The 15,070-nt window shown below is 39.2% G+C and overlaps 1 protein-coding gene across 1 annotated transcript in view; it reads left to right on the forward strand.

Annotated features, from left to right (window-relative positions):
* The first annotated feature begins 2,494 nt into the window (after positions 1 to 2,494).
* Positions 2,495 to 15,070, forward strand: part of LOC140245572 (uncharacterized) — a 28,692-nt gene continuing 16,116 nt past the window's right edge. The window contains exons 1-6 of the mRNA XM_072325137.1: positions 2,495 to 2,789; positions 8,207 to 8,296; positions 8,646 to 8,967; positions 9,309 to 9,451; positions 12,568 to 12,709; positions 14,629 to 14,797. Coding sequence (XP_072181238.1) covers positions 2,495 to 2,789; positions 8,207 to 8,296; positions 8,646 to 8,967; positions 9,309 to 9,451; positions 12,568 to 12,709; positions 14,629 to 14,797 — 1,161 coding nt within the window. The remainder of the gene's footprint in view (positions 2,790 to 8,206; positions 8,297 to 8,645; positions 8,968 to 9,308; positions 9,452 to 12,567; positions 12,710 to 14,628; positions 14,798 to 15,070) is intronic.

Raw genomic sequence — 15,070 nt, forward strand, 5'->3', positions numbered from 1 at the left:
CACACTCCTCCTGGCAAAGAGCAGCGAGCTTAAATCCTTTCTACTAAGAAATAATCATTTACAACGTTTCCATTACCCGCATTATACAAAGGTATTTTTTTTAAAGTTTTTTCTTAATGTTCACAGCATATTATATCAATACGTATTATACACTTCCCCCTGTTACAACAAAATCACGATGTTTCAGTTCTGCATGAATATCTGATCAGAAACATATACCGCATAGCAGATTATGTTAACGTGTAACCTGTATTCAAGCAAAGACTTAAAAAGCACCTCCTTGCTTCCTATATGTTGATTGATAATAATTTGACCTACAATAGATTATTTTTTCAAGATGCGTATTTTGTACTCACAGATGCAGTTGGAAACTAATCATCTTGCCATTCAATGATGCTGAACTCGCACTCCTCTGAATATCATTATTATGTTTTTCACAACTCTCTCTCAGAGTAAACATAAATCTAGTCAATAGAATTTTACAAGATTTTCGACTTATATTGTATGGTCGGCTTGTTTGCCTTCAAATAAGATTATTCTCCCGAGGCTTTATCTATAAATGCAGCATATCACTTGAAGCCATGAATACCTTGCTACTACACAATATAGTATGTGCTATGATATTAATTACATACCTCACGAATTAATTTTGTCCTCTGATTAGTCGACAGCATTGAAAGCGATAACAAATATTTTTCGCATGAAAATTCTTGTCCCATCACGCTGGTAATTTGCTATTAAACGTACCACTAATAAACCACACAATTTCATGTATGAGATTCTACCAAGGATTTTTCTCCTCACCACCACTTGCTCATTTTAAGATATTGAATTCTGCTCATTGCATTGACGCGAATATAGTACGGTTCCACCAGCACGCAAGAAGACTCATGGTTATAGGTTTTCACGTATGATACAAGGCAGTGATATACTGGTAGGTAACGAGGAGTCTCAGATTACAAATAGCTTCCCCATACAAATGAAAGGGTACCGCGCATCGCAGTCCAGCATGCATACACTTGGCGTGTGTAATTCTGTATGCAGAAGAAATGAACTTGTTTAAATGAGTAATTGGTCAACTTTACAAATCTTAAACATTGATTAAATTCCACCTCATTTGCTGTCAGTATTGAAATTATTTGTGAGGGTTATAAAACAAATATTGTTCGAGGTGCAGTCTAAACTATGTGCCTTGGTTGTCATACTTAGGAGAGACTTTGTCAAAAAAAAAAAATCATGAAAAAGATATAGCAACAAGCTATCACATAAACTCAGACTTAGGAGAGACTTTTTTTCTAGAAACCATTTCATGAACAAAGCTAGCACATAAAGTCTCTCCCAACTTGACAAAGCTATAACATAAATCTTGGAGTGGTCAGGAGCACTCTTACGTTTATGTGATAGCTTTTTGAGAGTCATTTATCAAACTTCTTTCTCATTTTTGGAGAAATTGACCCCAAATTTGTCATGTATACAGTGAACAAGAGAAAGGTGGGGGCAAGAAACACTGCGTAATACCTTTTACCCTCCGAAGCTGAACAGATGTTTTCATGTTATTCTGGGGAGGGTGGTGATACATAGTCAAAATGGTTCTTTGAAGAACATAACATATTCCATTTTTGTAACATCAGAAATGTAAACGTATGAGGTTTGTTTGTTTGTTTGGTTTTTTTTTTTGCGGGAGAAAAGGTGACGAGACAAAATAACCTTGTTCAATTCCATTGTGACATTGTGGGATACGTAAATGCGAAGTGACAGCAAACTTGACGAACATAACGATTGCATGACGTGTGATCCATCGAGTGTGCAGCTTACTATAGCAGGGGCGGATCCAGGGAGGACCGCAACCGGCGCACGCCCCCCCCCCCCCTTTATTTTTTGTTGAAACAAAAGAAATAAAAAGAAAAAATGGGGGAGGGGTGCGTGCGCCCTCCCCCCCCCCCTTTATTTTTGTAAACGCGCCCCCTCTTTACGAAATTCCTGGATCCGCCCCTGCTATAGTACAGTACATATTCTGAGATCAATTCGATCAATGACAATTTTAAGCAACGAGCCTTATGAAGAAGTATTAGTAAGGTCAACCAAAATGTAGCGTGCTATAGTTGAAAAAAAAAATCTTTGCTTTTCTGTGGGTGGAGCATGTGGAAATTGATAGAAATTCACCCAATCATTGAGAGGCTGGGTGCATTTGGTTGGACCAAAACAACTGAATAAAGCAGAATCTTTTATGTTTGTCGGTTATGATTCGCTCACACCTCAATGCCCACACACTGGAGTTTCGTTTCACGTCCTATAATCGGAGGGGCGGAATGTTTATAGCCCGTAATAGATGGGATCGGATAGCACACGACGTTCAGTTGCTCAGCAAGACGCACTGGGCATCAAACCGCGGTGCCATTTGGTTGACAGGTTACCGACTGAGCCACCTTTCGGTTAAGAGGAGGACGGGGTTTTACAGAGATAAAAAGGGCCTGTGATTATTCCATAGTTCAACATGTCTCCTCCCATCTTCACTTCGATAGCAACTGAGCTTGTTAAACAAGTGTCACAGGATCTCATCCCAGCCCCAGACTTGCTTTATGCCAAAAAATGTGGACCGGGTCATCTCATCGTAAAGAAGAACAAAAATTGGTTTTGGCAGAGGGAAAAGATTACCCCTACTGCCTTCAAGCTCTCTGATATACTGCGACATGAAGACGTCGATAAGAAGTTGGAGCCTTTCCACCTTCCTCCGATCATATCGGAGGATAAAGGAAAATTCAACTCAGCACAGAAGTTCTTCGCCAAAGGTGGGTGACATTTGCTCCCATTAGATATTTGCACTCTAAGCCAAACATAGATACTATCCACAAATATAACCCTAACCCTAATCCTAATCTTCACATCAAGTTAAACCTCAAACCCTATAATAAAATAACAAAATAAACCCTATATCTTTGGAGAAAATTTGACAGGAGCAATTAGTCCCAGAAGCAAATTTCGTATCACCTGGTGATTTATAAACACTCCGGTAAGTGAGTTTACATGCTCTTGCGTATACACTCCAACTGATACTGATATAAAGGAATAAATAAAAGGCTTTTTATGTGCTTCATCAAATTTTCACCGAAGATTATTGACTTGACTACACATATTCATATGCGCATGTACTATATAGCTGGTTTCATGGGGGTCTAGTTTTGTGAGAGGTGGGACCACTGCACGGGGTTATAATGCACCGTCGATGCCTTTTGCGATGGATGAATGAGACGGGATCTTTTAGGTGCATGAGCTGTAACTCTCTGATACACGGGGCCTCAATTAACAGAAATGTGACATCCAAGGGACAGAGTAATTTGCCTCTTGCTAAAGGGCTATATAGTTTGATACTTAATGCAACTCTCACGTACTTAGAAAGAGCACCTCAACTGGTCAGAGTAAGGGGACTTTATAGGATTATGCAGTCAATGAGACAAGACTACTTACGGATAACCGAGATCGAGCTTATTTTGTATCCTTCTTTTTTAACCCTAACTTACCTGGGCTATTTTGTGAGCTTAAAGTCCTGGGGGGGCCCCCCCCCCCTTATGATCCCAGCCGCGATTGGCGCGTTCGTTACAAAAATTGGCACACGCGTCACTCATGACGCAATCTATAGGGTTGTGTTGTTAAATTTCAATAAATCGCTTTATTTTATTTTATATGAATTAATTATGTTAATTTATGTATAAAATTAGAATTTGGCTGGAAATCATTTAATAAAGCCCCCAAACTTCAATTTTTTTTTGCTTGAGGACTCTTAGGTGAATTCTGATTTAATTTAGGTAAAAAAAAAATTGGTATCACTTTTAATTTCTTATGTATTTTATTGTTTTTATAATTTCTTATGTATTTCTTTGTTTTTTCACTTTTGTTTTTTATCGTTTTTTTCAAAGGGAATCATTGGCAACACTATTTCAATCATAAGAAACATAAAATTAATTGTTTTTAATCACTAAAAGTGAAAATAATGATAATATTAGGAATTTCAGATAGAAACCTGATTTGCATTGGTTTTGTACACAAAATCACGTTTTTGAGCAATTTTCAGTCTGACATGCACTTACATAAAATGTTGCGTAACTTCGACACCGCGTACCCGGCCGGACATCGCAAATTTGGTCTTAAAAGTTGCGCAAGGCTTCAAGGTAAATTGTCATGAATCGCCATGTGGATGAGTTCTCGCGTTGCGGAGATGTCGCGCGAAGTGTCGAGGGGGGAGGGGCATTATAGCCCCCCCCCCCCCTCCAGGTAAGTTAGGGTTAAAGGAAGACTCAATCACGGTATCATGGCTCTCGATAGTTAAAGGGATTGTATAGTGGAGATGAGAATTGGGCTTTTAATATTTTTATTTTTTTTTTCGCGAGATACCAAGAAGCCACTTAAGATATAGAACACAGCATACCATTCTTGGAGGAATAAATGTTCATTTGATAGAAATCGGTACTGGAATAGCTAAGACATCCAAAAGCATAGTAAAACATTCATTTTCATTCATTCACTTTCATCTTATTTCAACACGGTGATAAAAAGGAACATGCCCAGTTATTGGCTTTTATTCTGCAAGTGTGTGCATGTACACAATATAAAAGAAACCCCCATAGGTTCAGCAGATTCAGTGTATAGCAATTTGATGATTAGACAAAAAGAGAAATATATATATATATATATATATATATATATATATATATATATTTAAATGTAACTGCACATGAAGAAAATACAGACATCGACAAGAGATTGACATAAATCAAATGTCAATAATACTTATCGCTTAATATGATATGAAACTTTATGATATATTGATATGATGTAATAATTATGATGCAGTGAATATAGGACTACAACTGCTGCTGTTTCAAATGAAGCCTTATTTAATTATTAAAACTCATAGTCTCGATATTATCTGGAAAATCACTTCACACTTTACATCCATTGCATCATAAACCTCTACGTTTAGAACATTAGTATAAAATCTACATAGCTCAAATTTCAACATGTTGCATCAGAAAAAGTATTTGTATTTGTATAATGATAACAACTTACACAGACTAAAGGGATAAACTTCATGCGCAATTTTATGCATGGTATTTTGTGTTTCTCGTCTTCTTTCAATATAAAAAATACTTAATTGATCATAATAATTGTTTTGGATACTTCCAACTAACTTTCAGAGAGGTACGCATTGCCCGAATTTGTAATCTTTGCAATTTATGAATTAACATCTTACTACAATTTGACCACATTATATCACAGTAATCAAATTTTCCTTTTATAATATACTCTTATAATATATTAATGCAGTCTGAGGTGTTATATATAAAAGGTCGTATCCGTTACAATACATAATTATATTCCGTTATTACTTCCTTTGATATCTTTCCAATATGCTGATTCCAATTTAGATGTTAACCAATAATAACGTCAAAATATATATGTAATAATGTGTAAATCGTTTGATTTTACATGAATCAATATGGACATTAAAATGCTTTACTTTTTTGTACCAAGTAATTAATAATCACATTTATTTATATCAAGTACACTGCTTCCAAATCCTTGTTTAGAGTCTATCTACCACAGATTCAGCATTCTTATGTGCAATGTATATACACAAATTTCGTCAGCATACAGAGACACGTTGCATTCATTAAGGTATTCCGCTAGGTCGTTGACGTTATGTAACATATAACAGAGGACCTAAGGTGCTCCCTTGTGGAGCGCCACACTCAACATGCTCAGTAACTCTCTTGGGTGATTTTACACCATTCACGAGAGCATACTGAACGCGATTGAACAAATAGTCCTCTACCCACTTCAATGCATTACTATCATAATAAGAGGATGGTCCCATCTTTTATAAGGATCATTCTGTTTTGGATATATTAGCCATTTCAAAACCAATTTTCATCAAACAAACATTGAATTTCTCTTGTAAGTACATGATCTTTCACATTTCGTCTGAGGTTTCTCTTTTAATCTGACCAACAAAATGTTAGAAACCTGAAGTTAGGCCTCACAAGAACTAAGAAAGACTCAAATGGGGGAGAATCAGTTAGAATGGATGAAAGTTAAGCTATAAAGGTCGTGATTGAATGATCATCTTGATCACTTATTAGTGAAGTCATTCAGTATAAATGTAAACTTTTTACAGCACATACTGAAATGGAGAAATATCGGATGGAACAGGTCCAATCAATTCAAATTCCCTTTAATTTATTTTTTTTCAGTGAAACACGAAATGCATTTACTCACCACTTTTGTAACAAAGGGATAATGTATATAGGGGATACATTGCAAAATAAACAGAATAATACAACAATAATGAAGCAATATCAAAGCGAAAAATACTTAATGTACGAAAAATGAAAAGACCCGCTACTGAAGGGCCTGTAATAAAGTGGGCCCTTCACATCTGAATAAGAAAATAGCCTACATATCTAAAAGGTGTTGGAATTACTATGTCAAAGAAATGAGTAGAACAACAACATCGGAAAAGACTGACACAACAACATTACAAGAATACATGAGACAAGGTTGACATCATGAAAATGAACACTTATATAGCATAGCACTATTTAGTCTATTTTATATGTACAGAAAATCTAATGGCTCCCGACTCCCTCAATATGCCACACGTCTTTAGTTCAGATTGGAAAGTGTCCTAAGGTTATTACAATTCCAAAGATTTTATTGGCAACGAGTTCCACAAACATGGAGCAACCGAAGAGAAGGCTCTATGCCGGTAAGATTCAAGGCAAGTTATCGGACACATGTAGAGCCAGTCCTGCACAACATAGTCCTGGCCCCGGCTGACGAACGCTGATTATAATACGTAGCTATAGGAGACATGCCACCGGTGTGACCAGCGGGGGAAAAAAAACAAACGGGATTGTGCTTGAGGCGGCCTAAATTTATGCTAAATTGCTATGAAATTATGTCACATCATGTCAACCAACTGTGGTGCCTAATATTCTGACAAGAAAAAAAAATAAACAAACAAACCAATCAAACAAATAAAACAAAACAAAACAAAACACAAATAGAAATAAATCAGATTGTGGTGCCCAATTATGCCAATATCGTCCTCCCATTTTTTAGTACATTATTATGGTGCCCAATCAGCTGACAAGCAAGCAAAAAAAAATATATATATATATATATATATATTCCTAATTACTTGTTTGTCGGAAATTAAATACTTCGACTTAAACTTGAACTAACTGAGTATAATTGAATCTTGAATTTAAATATCCAACATTTTCTTCAAACACAGCGCAAAATGTAAGCAAGCAGGCACTATTTTATGCATAATTGCAATACAAACATGGTATCCCGTATACCTGTCGTTCCAAAGACAATATTATGCAACTCTGCATATAACAGAAATACAGATGACCATCATCACAAGCGAACGCTTGACGAGGATAATGGCCTCAGAAATGATTGTCTAAACAATACGACAAATTGTTCGAGTCCCCACTCACTGAGTGGCGATAAAGAGAGAGCAGTCTGAAAAAAACAAACAAAAAAACAAAAACAAAAACTCATGCACCAAGAACTCTGTAAGGAGGCTGCACCTTTTGATATTTTTCGTTTCATTTCATTTCAATTTATTTTATACTTCTCATATATCAATATTACATAAGAAATAATAGCACAGGTTGGTTTTTTTTTTTTTACATACATGATAATAACATGGGAATTATAATGATAACTGGTCGAAATCGAAATGGGATTGTACAAATAGAAGTGTGATGAAATCTAAATGAAAGCAAGCTTGTCTGGCTGTAAGCCCCGAATGGTCAGTGTTTATGGAAGAGAAACGGAGAGCGGAAAGAAGTTCAGAGCAGGTGATTTAATGGTACCCAGGGAAGTGGGGTATAGGTATACCTATGATCAAAAAAAGCAAAAGAAAAAGAAAACTGTACTAAAATGTGAACCAAATTGTGACCGAGCTCTCATTTGTTTCCAAAATAGGATATGATTTACATTGATAGGGCCTATACTTCGGTATACACTAAACTGTTTTTGCATTAAAACCATCGCAAAGTTATGTTCTGCAAAACACAAAAGGTGACATACATGTATTATACAGCTATCACTGAGATACTTTACCTTCTAGGAGATTTTGATACAAGAGTGGGAGCTGACTACAACACCTGACCTTCCTGTCTCGGCCACCAAGGCACGGGAAAGATGAACGATAATGGACAGCGGTTGCTAGAGCTGTGCTGCCATCGTGGTGTGCTGTGCGTGACAAACACCTATTTCAAAGGTAAAGAACGCCACAAAGTCTCCTGGAGACATCCTCGGTCTCAACACTGGCACCAGCTTGATTTTGTCATCACCAAACGTACAGACCTAAGCAGTGTTCTCCATACACGGAGCTATCAGAGCAGACTGCGACTCAGATCACTCTCTCGTCAGTAGCTGAGTGAGATTGATGACAAAGAATATACATCGAACCAAAACCAGAGGCCTCCCACGCATCAACACCTGCTGTATCAACGAGAGATGTCGACGATTTCAAGACACCTTCAATGAGAAAATGATCAATCCTATCCCAAATGACAATGATATTGATAGTAAATGGTGCCACATTCGGGATACTATCTACTCCCCAGCCTTCTCTGTGTTCGGGAAGAAGGCTGGTGAGAAACTGGATGAGACGCAACCACATGCTGAAGCCAAGAGGAAAACCCTGCTGACCTACAAGCAGAACCCCATCTCCAGCACACACAATGTCCTTAGAACTGCCAGCAACATGGTTCAACAGACTGCGAGCCGCTGCGCTAATGACTTCTGGTTAAACCTTTGCCGCAGGATTCAGACAGCTGCACTCAGCGGAAATGCAAGGGACATATACGACATCATTAAAGCTACAATCGGTCCCACCGCCATCAAGACTGCACCGTTGAAGACGAAGACTGGAGAAGCTATCACAGAGTAATGTAAGCAGCTTGAACGCTGGGTAGAACACTACCTTGGAACTTTACCCAACCCAAAATAGGGTAACAGAGGCTGCCTTGGATACCTTACCTAGCCTTTTATTATGGAGGAGCTGGACGCACTGCCTACAAAAGAAGAACTCAGCTGAGGTATTGACCGTCCATCCTGCGGAAAGGCTCCTGGAAATGATGGCATCCCACTAGAAATTCTGAAGAGCGACAAGCCGGTACTACTGCAACACCTCCATGAGCTCTTGTGTCTTTACTGGGAAAAGGGCCACATACCCCAAGACATGCGTGATGCCAGTATAACCTAATTGTCACTGTTTACAAGAACAGGGGAGACTGCAGCGACTGCAACAACTATAGAGGCATCTCTCTCCTCAGTGTTGTCGGGAAAGTCTTCGCACGTGTAGTTCTGGCACGCCTGCAGAGTCTTGCCTTCCGGGTGTATCCAGAGTCGCAATGCGGCTTCAGGGCAGGCTAATCTACAGTAGACATGGTCTTCTCACTACGCCAGCTGCAGGAGAAGTGCCGTGAGCAGCAAAAGACGCTGTACACTGCCTTCATAGACCTGACGAAAGCATTGCTGGCAACACTACTGTGAATCAAGTTACTTTTTCTGAACATACAAGTAAAAACATCCGGTAACTTCTTGGCGAAAATTGTTCGAGACCATGGAAGGTGAAGAGGCGTCACTTTGGCTGGTTGGATTTTTTCCGAACATACAATTAAAACTATCCGGTGACTTCTTGGTGGAAATTGATACATAAATATGAAGGAAATTGATACGAAGGCCTAAATATCTGAGCCAAGCAAAAAGTCATCTTTTATATATTTTAAAGGAAAAGTCTGTTTTTTGATGCCTCTAAAAAAAAATGGTAATATTTTATTTTATACCAAATCATCGTGCTTATCTGAAATATCTCGAAAACCAAGGTATGGTACCATGCTATATGGGCCTAAGCTTCAATAAAATGTCAGTGCTACCAAAAATTGGCCGACGTCACAGTGATGCATGTCGGGAAAGATACCATGGTCAGGGAAAAGTGGAGGGGGCAAGGTGGAACATGCTGCGTCTTAAATAGGACCTACACCATGCTCCCGGCTGCCACGGCAGTCATGTTTCAGGCCACCGTGAACAAAACGGGATGGACGTGAGATAACGCGTCGAGAAGGGATAGGCTAACGTGACAGACTATGATTGCCGTGGATACTGTGTCAGATTTTTAAGCTGTCAAAAAAAAAATGCCTTGGCAGTCCGGTGCTAATGAGGAATCTCGGATGCCGTGATAAAACGGGATGAACTCAACAAAACACACGACGACAGGTAATAGCTATAGGGCGCAACAAAACTTGGAGGCGAACAAAATGTTGATATTCTAACGTGACCCAGACGCCGTGAGAACAGCGTCTGATCGCTGTATGTTTACTGGAGCGAGGACTTGGAACAAACAAGACTAGCATACGAAGGGGAGCGGGGAACAGGGAAATAATCTGCGCACTTCGTTTTGGGCAAACGGCCGCCGTGGCCGCCGGGAGCATGGTGGTGTAAACGCAGCAGAATGGGCTTAAGATGCAGTTTGGTACGTGTCAAGAAATGAATCGCTAGCAGAATATGATCTCCACTCACTGCTTATACGTCATTAAAGGGATGGTATAGTTCTGGTTGAGGTGAGGATTCAGTTTTTAACGTTTTGATTAATATTTAGAAAGCACTCCATGAAACGTACAATTCTAAAGGGGATTGAAAGTGTATTTGATGGAAAACAATACAAAGAGATTCAGTAAAAGTCATGGCCTGTCGCATTTCATTAGGATCGCTCTTTTTCGAAAGTTCAGCCATTTCACGACCAATTTTCTTCAAATAAACTGTGAATTCCTCTGTATCTCACAAACACACACACACACACACATACACTTAAGTTAGAAACCTTCATATATGGCCTATAGATACTCTTTAACGCTGAACAGTAAAAGATGGTCTGGGGAAACAGGACATTCAAATCTACACAAGAATATACAAGGCCATAAAAGAGCAATTTAGCAGTTGGTATATGGTTTTTACATTGCGTACAACCTCTAGGAGAACGTTTTTCGCTTCTGCTCCGTTCCGAATTTCACTTTGCCCCGAACGTCTGCCGCGCGCAAAATGGAATTTTCATACTTTATTTTTTTTTTTTTAAGTTGACAGTGTTTGATAAAACTGATAATTTGAGAAAAGAAAATCGCTGTTCTTTTTGTTAGCGGTAGTCCTTAGGTAGTGCATTACAAACCAAAAATCTTGCTTTAATTAATAAGTCTTGATTCCTGTTCCGGCTCGGCAAAAACAATGTTGGTCCACTTTAACCCGGGTTCCCCTACTTAGTGAAATGAGGGACAAAGCTGAACAAAAGATGTGGTAGCGGCAATAGTTCATTCCACTGTTGAAGGTGGCTATACGATTTTTTTATTTTTTATTTTTTTTTTTTGCAAGTGAATAGCAAAATACACCTACAAGTTGGCCTGACCCCAACTTGTAAGGGAAACAACTTCAGTCTCTTTTGGAAAACACAGAAGGAGCAATTCTTATCTTATTATATACCTTTATTTAGGGAGGTCCAATAATTTGGGGCAATAAAAATAATTATTACCTATACGAGGTAGGTTTGCGAGGCAATTACAGTTGGTATTTTGCAGGGTCGGGAGTTCAGCGGGCGACATTAGAGCATATCACGAGCATCCGGAGTTTTACATATACAGTGGACTCCCGTTATAACGAAATCCTGGGGACCGGCAGTTTTCTTTCGTTATATCGGAATTTTGTTATAACCGAACAAATAAACGATAGAAATACATAGAGTGGATGACATTGCAGCCCAAAATTTTACTTCGTTATAACCAGAATTTTGTTATAACCGTGTTCGTTATAACGGGAGTGCACTGTAAAACAGGGAGGTGGGAAGAGAGATTCCACTCCTTCTCTTCCCACCTCATGTAAACATTCCGATCGACCACGAAGAGAAAACATTCAAGGACGTCGCTGCGTGTCGATTACACGCACCGCAGAAGAACGCCGATAAATCAACTCATACAAGGTCGACCACTTCCACTAGTTCCAGCAGCACGACGCGTCAAACAATGACTGGCTGCACAGTGACCATCAGTTATTACAACTCTCCAAATTGAAACAGAAGCAAAAATAAAGTGTAAAAGCGTTCAGATGTTTGAAGTTCGCCTGTAATTAAATACAACTACTTTATGTCTCTTTGAAGTTGGCGTTGAATGATATACATTGATGAACAATTTTTCAATTATTCGACATGTTGGTGATGATCTACAGGTAGTCAAATGTGGCTTGATCTATATCATAGTGTATAGCTGTATTCACATATTTTCCTAATTTACCTAGGGGATAGGTAATAACTATGATATTGACTGGCCTTCAGGGAGATACCAGATAAATATTGCCCGCACTGAAAGAATATTGCCTCGGGCAATATTCTTTCAGTTTGGGCAATATTTTCTGGTATCTCCCTCGAGGCCAGTCAATATTACATAAATATAGGTCTATTCTATAAGCTAATATCGACCCCTTTTGTACTTTTGTGCTTTCTAGGAAATCTTGAGGCATCCGTGCCGCAAGGATACGTAGACGTGGAATTGGGAGGCGGGAACTCAGTCACCATATCGTTCGATCTCGTCAACATCGTTGATAATTCTCTTCCTGTCCCAAGCCTTGTGGACGCTGTCAGCAACAGGTAAATTACAGAGAGGGAGAGAGGGAGAGGGAGGGATTTGGTACATGGGGCCAGAAGAGGGGGGGGGGGATAGGAGTTAAATCAAATACCCGCCAATTAGTAGTACATCTCCTTTGAATAGCCTTCGTGTAAAAGAGCAAGGACATTCACAAATTTGCCGATTCTGATACTGAACTGGCCGATTTTAAGGCGTATACACAAAGTGGTCATGACCTTACTCCACACTACGTACACGCGCAAACCGCTGATAGCGAGCACTCAACTAATAGGACGGAACTCCCCGAAAAAAAAAAATGTATACATGGATATCTACATATCCACCTCAAGTCTAATTTCTTTCACTATACTACCCACAATGCATGAGGGACCGCGTACGTTTTAGAAGGGAACTATCTCTCGCACTGATATATATAATATATAGTGAAAACTTTGAGCAAAGAAATTGTTTTTCATCGGGATTCGAACCCGAGAACTCCGGATTACTAGACTTTTCAAAGTTTTGACAATTTATCATTTGTTTCTGATCAGTTTTCCCTTCTTCAGTTCAATATATATGTATATATATATATATATTTTTTTTTATATATACATACATACATGTATTGAGAGGCTATGTTTCATAAAGCTGTTCGTACGAGTTACGCATGACTTTCCGAACGACTTAGATATGACAAGCCAATGGGGCCTCCTAATCACTGTTTATTTCAGTAGCTATTGCTAATATTGAAATTTGGAGACGATCATTATCATTTCTATACCTGATAAAACACCCTTTAAAATGAAAGCGTATTTTTGCCTAATGTAAATGACATATTGACACACAGTCGTACTTTGCTAAAACGTATCGGGGGGGGGGGGGTGGTCACACACATCAGCACTTCATATTCCAGTCTTTCGTAAAGTCATGCGTAACTTCATGGGCCCTGGACACAGTAGAGTTCTGTGACCCTGGATCGGTAATTTGAGGGCTTTTTACACTTGTAAATTTTTGCTTAGTCCCGTACCAACGGTGGGGCTAAGGATAGTCTAAAGTGGGCTAATGATAGTCCCGTACCAACGGTGGGGCTAAAGGGGGGGGGGGGGGGCTTAGCCCCACCGTTGGTACGGGACTATCCTTAGCCCACTTTCTGTTTACACTCGTTTTTGCCAAAGTGGGCTAGCCCCACCGATAATCCCGTACTATCTGGCCGTGCAAAATAGCAGGGTTAGCACCGCAATTGCGGCGCCAAGCAAGTGAGTGTACACAGAACGAAAAAATAATCCGGGGCTAAGCGACGGAGACGAAGTCCGACCCCACTGACCAATCAGAAACGAGGTAATCAAGTCCTGCCGGTGCGTGCGTGTACGTGTACAGTGCACAGCGTAATCATGAATATTCATGTGGTTTGGAAAATCCGGGACTAAGAAATACGAGTGTAAAAAGGTCAGTTTTCTCCTTAGCCCCGGACAAGAGATAGTACGGGACTAATTGGCCAGTGTAAAAAGCTGAAAAAAAAATGGTACTTGACTAACGATAGTCCTGGGTCAGAGAAAGTCCGGGGTTAAGAAACACAAGTGTAAAAAGGGCTTTGGTGTAAATCGGACGCTATCAACGTCCGTGGAACAGGCACACTGCTGTGAATACGGGTCCAAGATGTGATCTTCCTCAAGAGCAACAGGGAAAATAAGAGATCCTGATGTTTATTCCCTAGACACTGACATTTTCATTCTCCTGATGGAAAAAAGTAGAAAAAGTACAATTGTGCTTGTTGAGAGCTAATCGCAGACAAACTTCTTCTAGGTCAATTAAAGCGGAAATTATGCAATACATTTCAACTCATTTTTTTTTTCTATAGCAGTATTTTGCTCTACACATTCAAGAGATTAACAGTAATGCTCTTGGGGTGATTTTTTTATTTTTTTTTTATTTTTTTACTCAGAAAAATAGATCCTTCGCATGCCTTAGTTCGTGAGGCAATGTCGGATTCTCGGAATTCCCTTTGCCTGGTGGTGACGTCACTCAACAATAAATCGGAAGTGGATGTGAAAACCATAAACAAAGTAGAGGTTGACGGCAACGTCGGCGTTGGTGTGGGTGGAACAAAGCTGGTAAGTAAGAAAAACTATGTATAGACACAGGGCTGACGGAAGGGGGGGGGGTGAGGGTCCCCACTTTTTTCCACAATACATTGGAATGCATTGCTTTTTAGTGGGACCTTCCATTCCATTCCCATCCTTATTCAATTTGTACTATGCATATGTGGATATTCAAAAATATAATCAGGCCTATATTTTCTTTTTTTTTCTCCTTATCACATTATGTATTTTATTATTTTTCGTTTTTGCAATAATAATTTGATAACAAATTATGTTCTGCTCATA

Source organism: Diadema setosum, chromosome 22 (genome assembly GCF_964275005.1).
Source record: "Diadema setosum chromosome 22, eeDiaSeto1, whole genome shotgun sequence".
NCBI classification, from domain to species: Eukaryota; Metazoa; Echinodermata; class Echinoidea; order Diadematoida; family Diadematidae; genus Diadema; species Diadema setosum.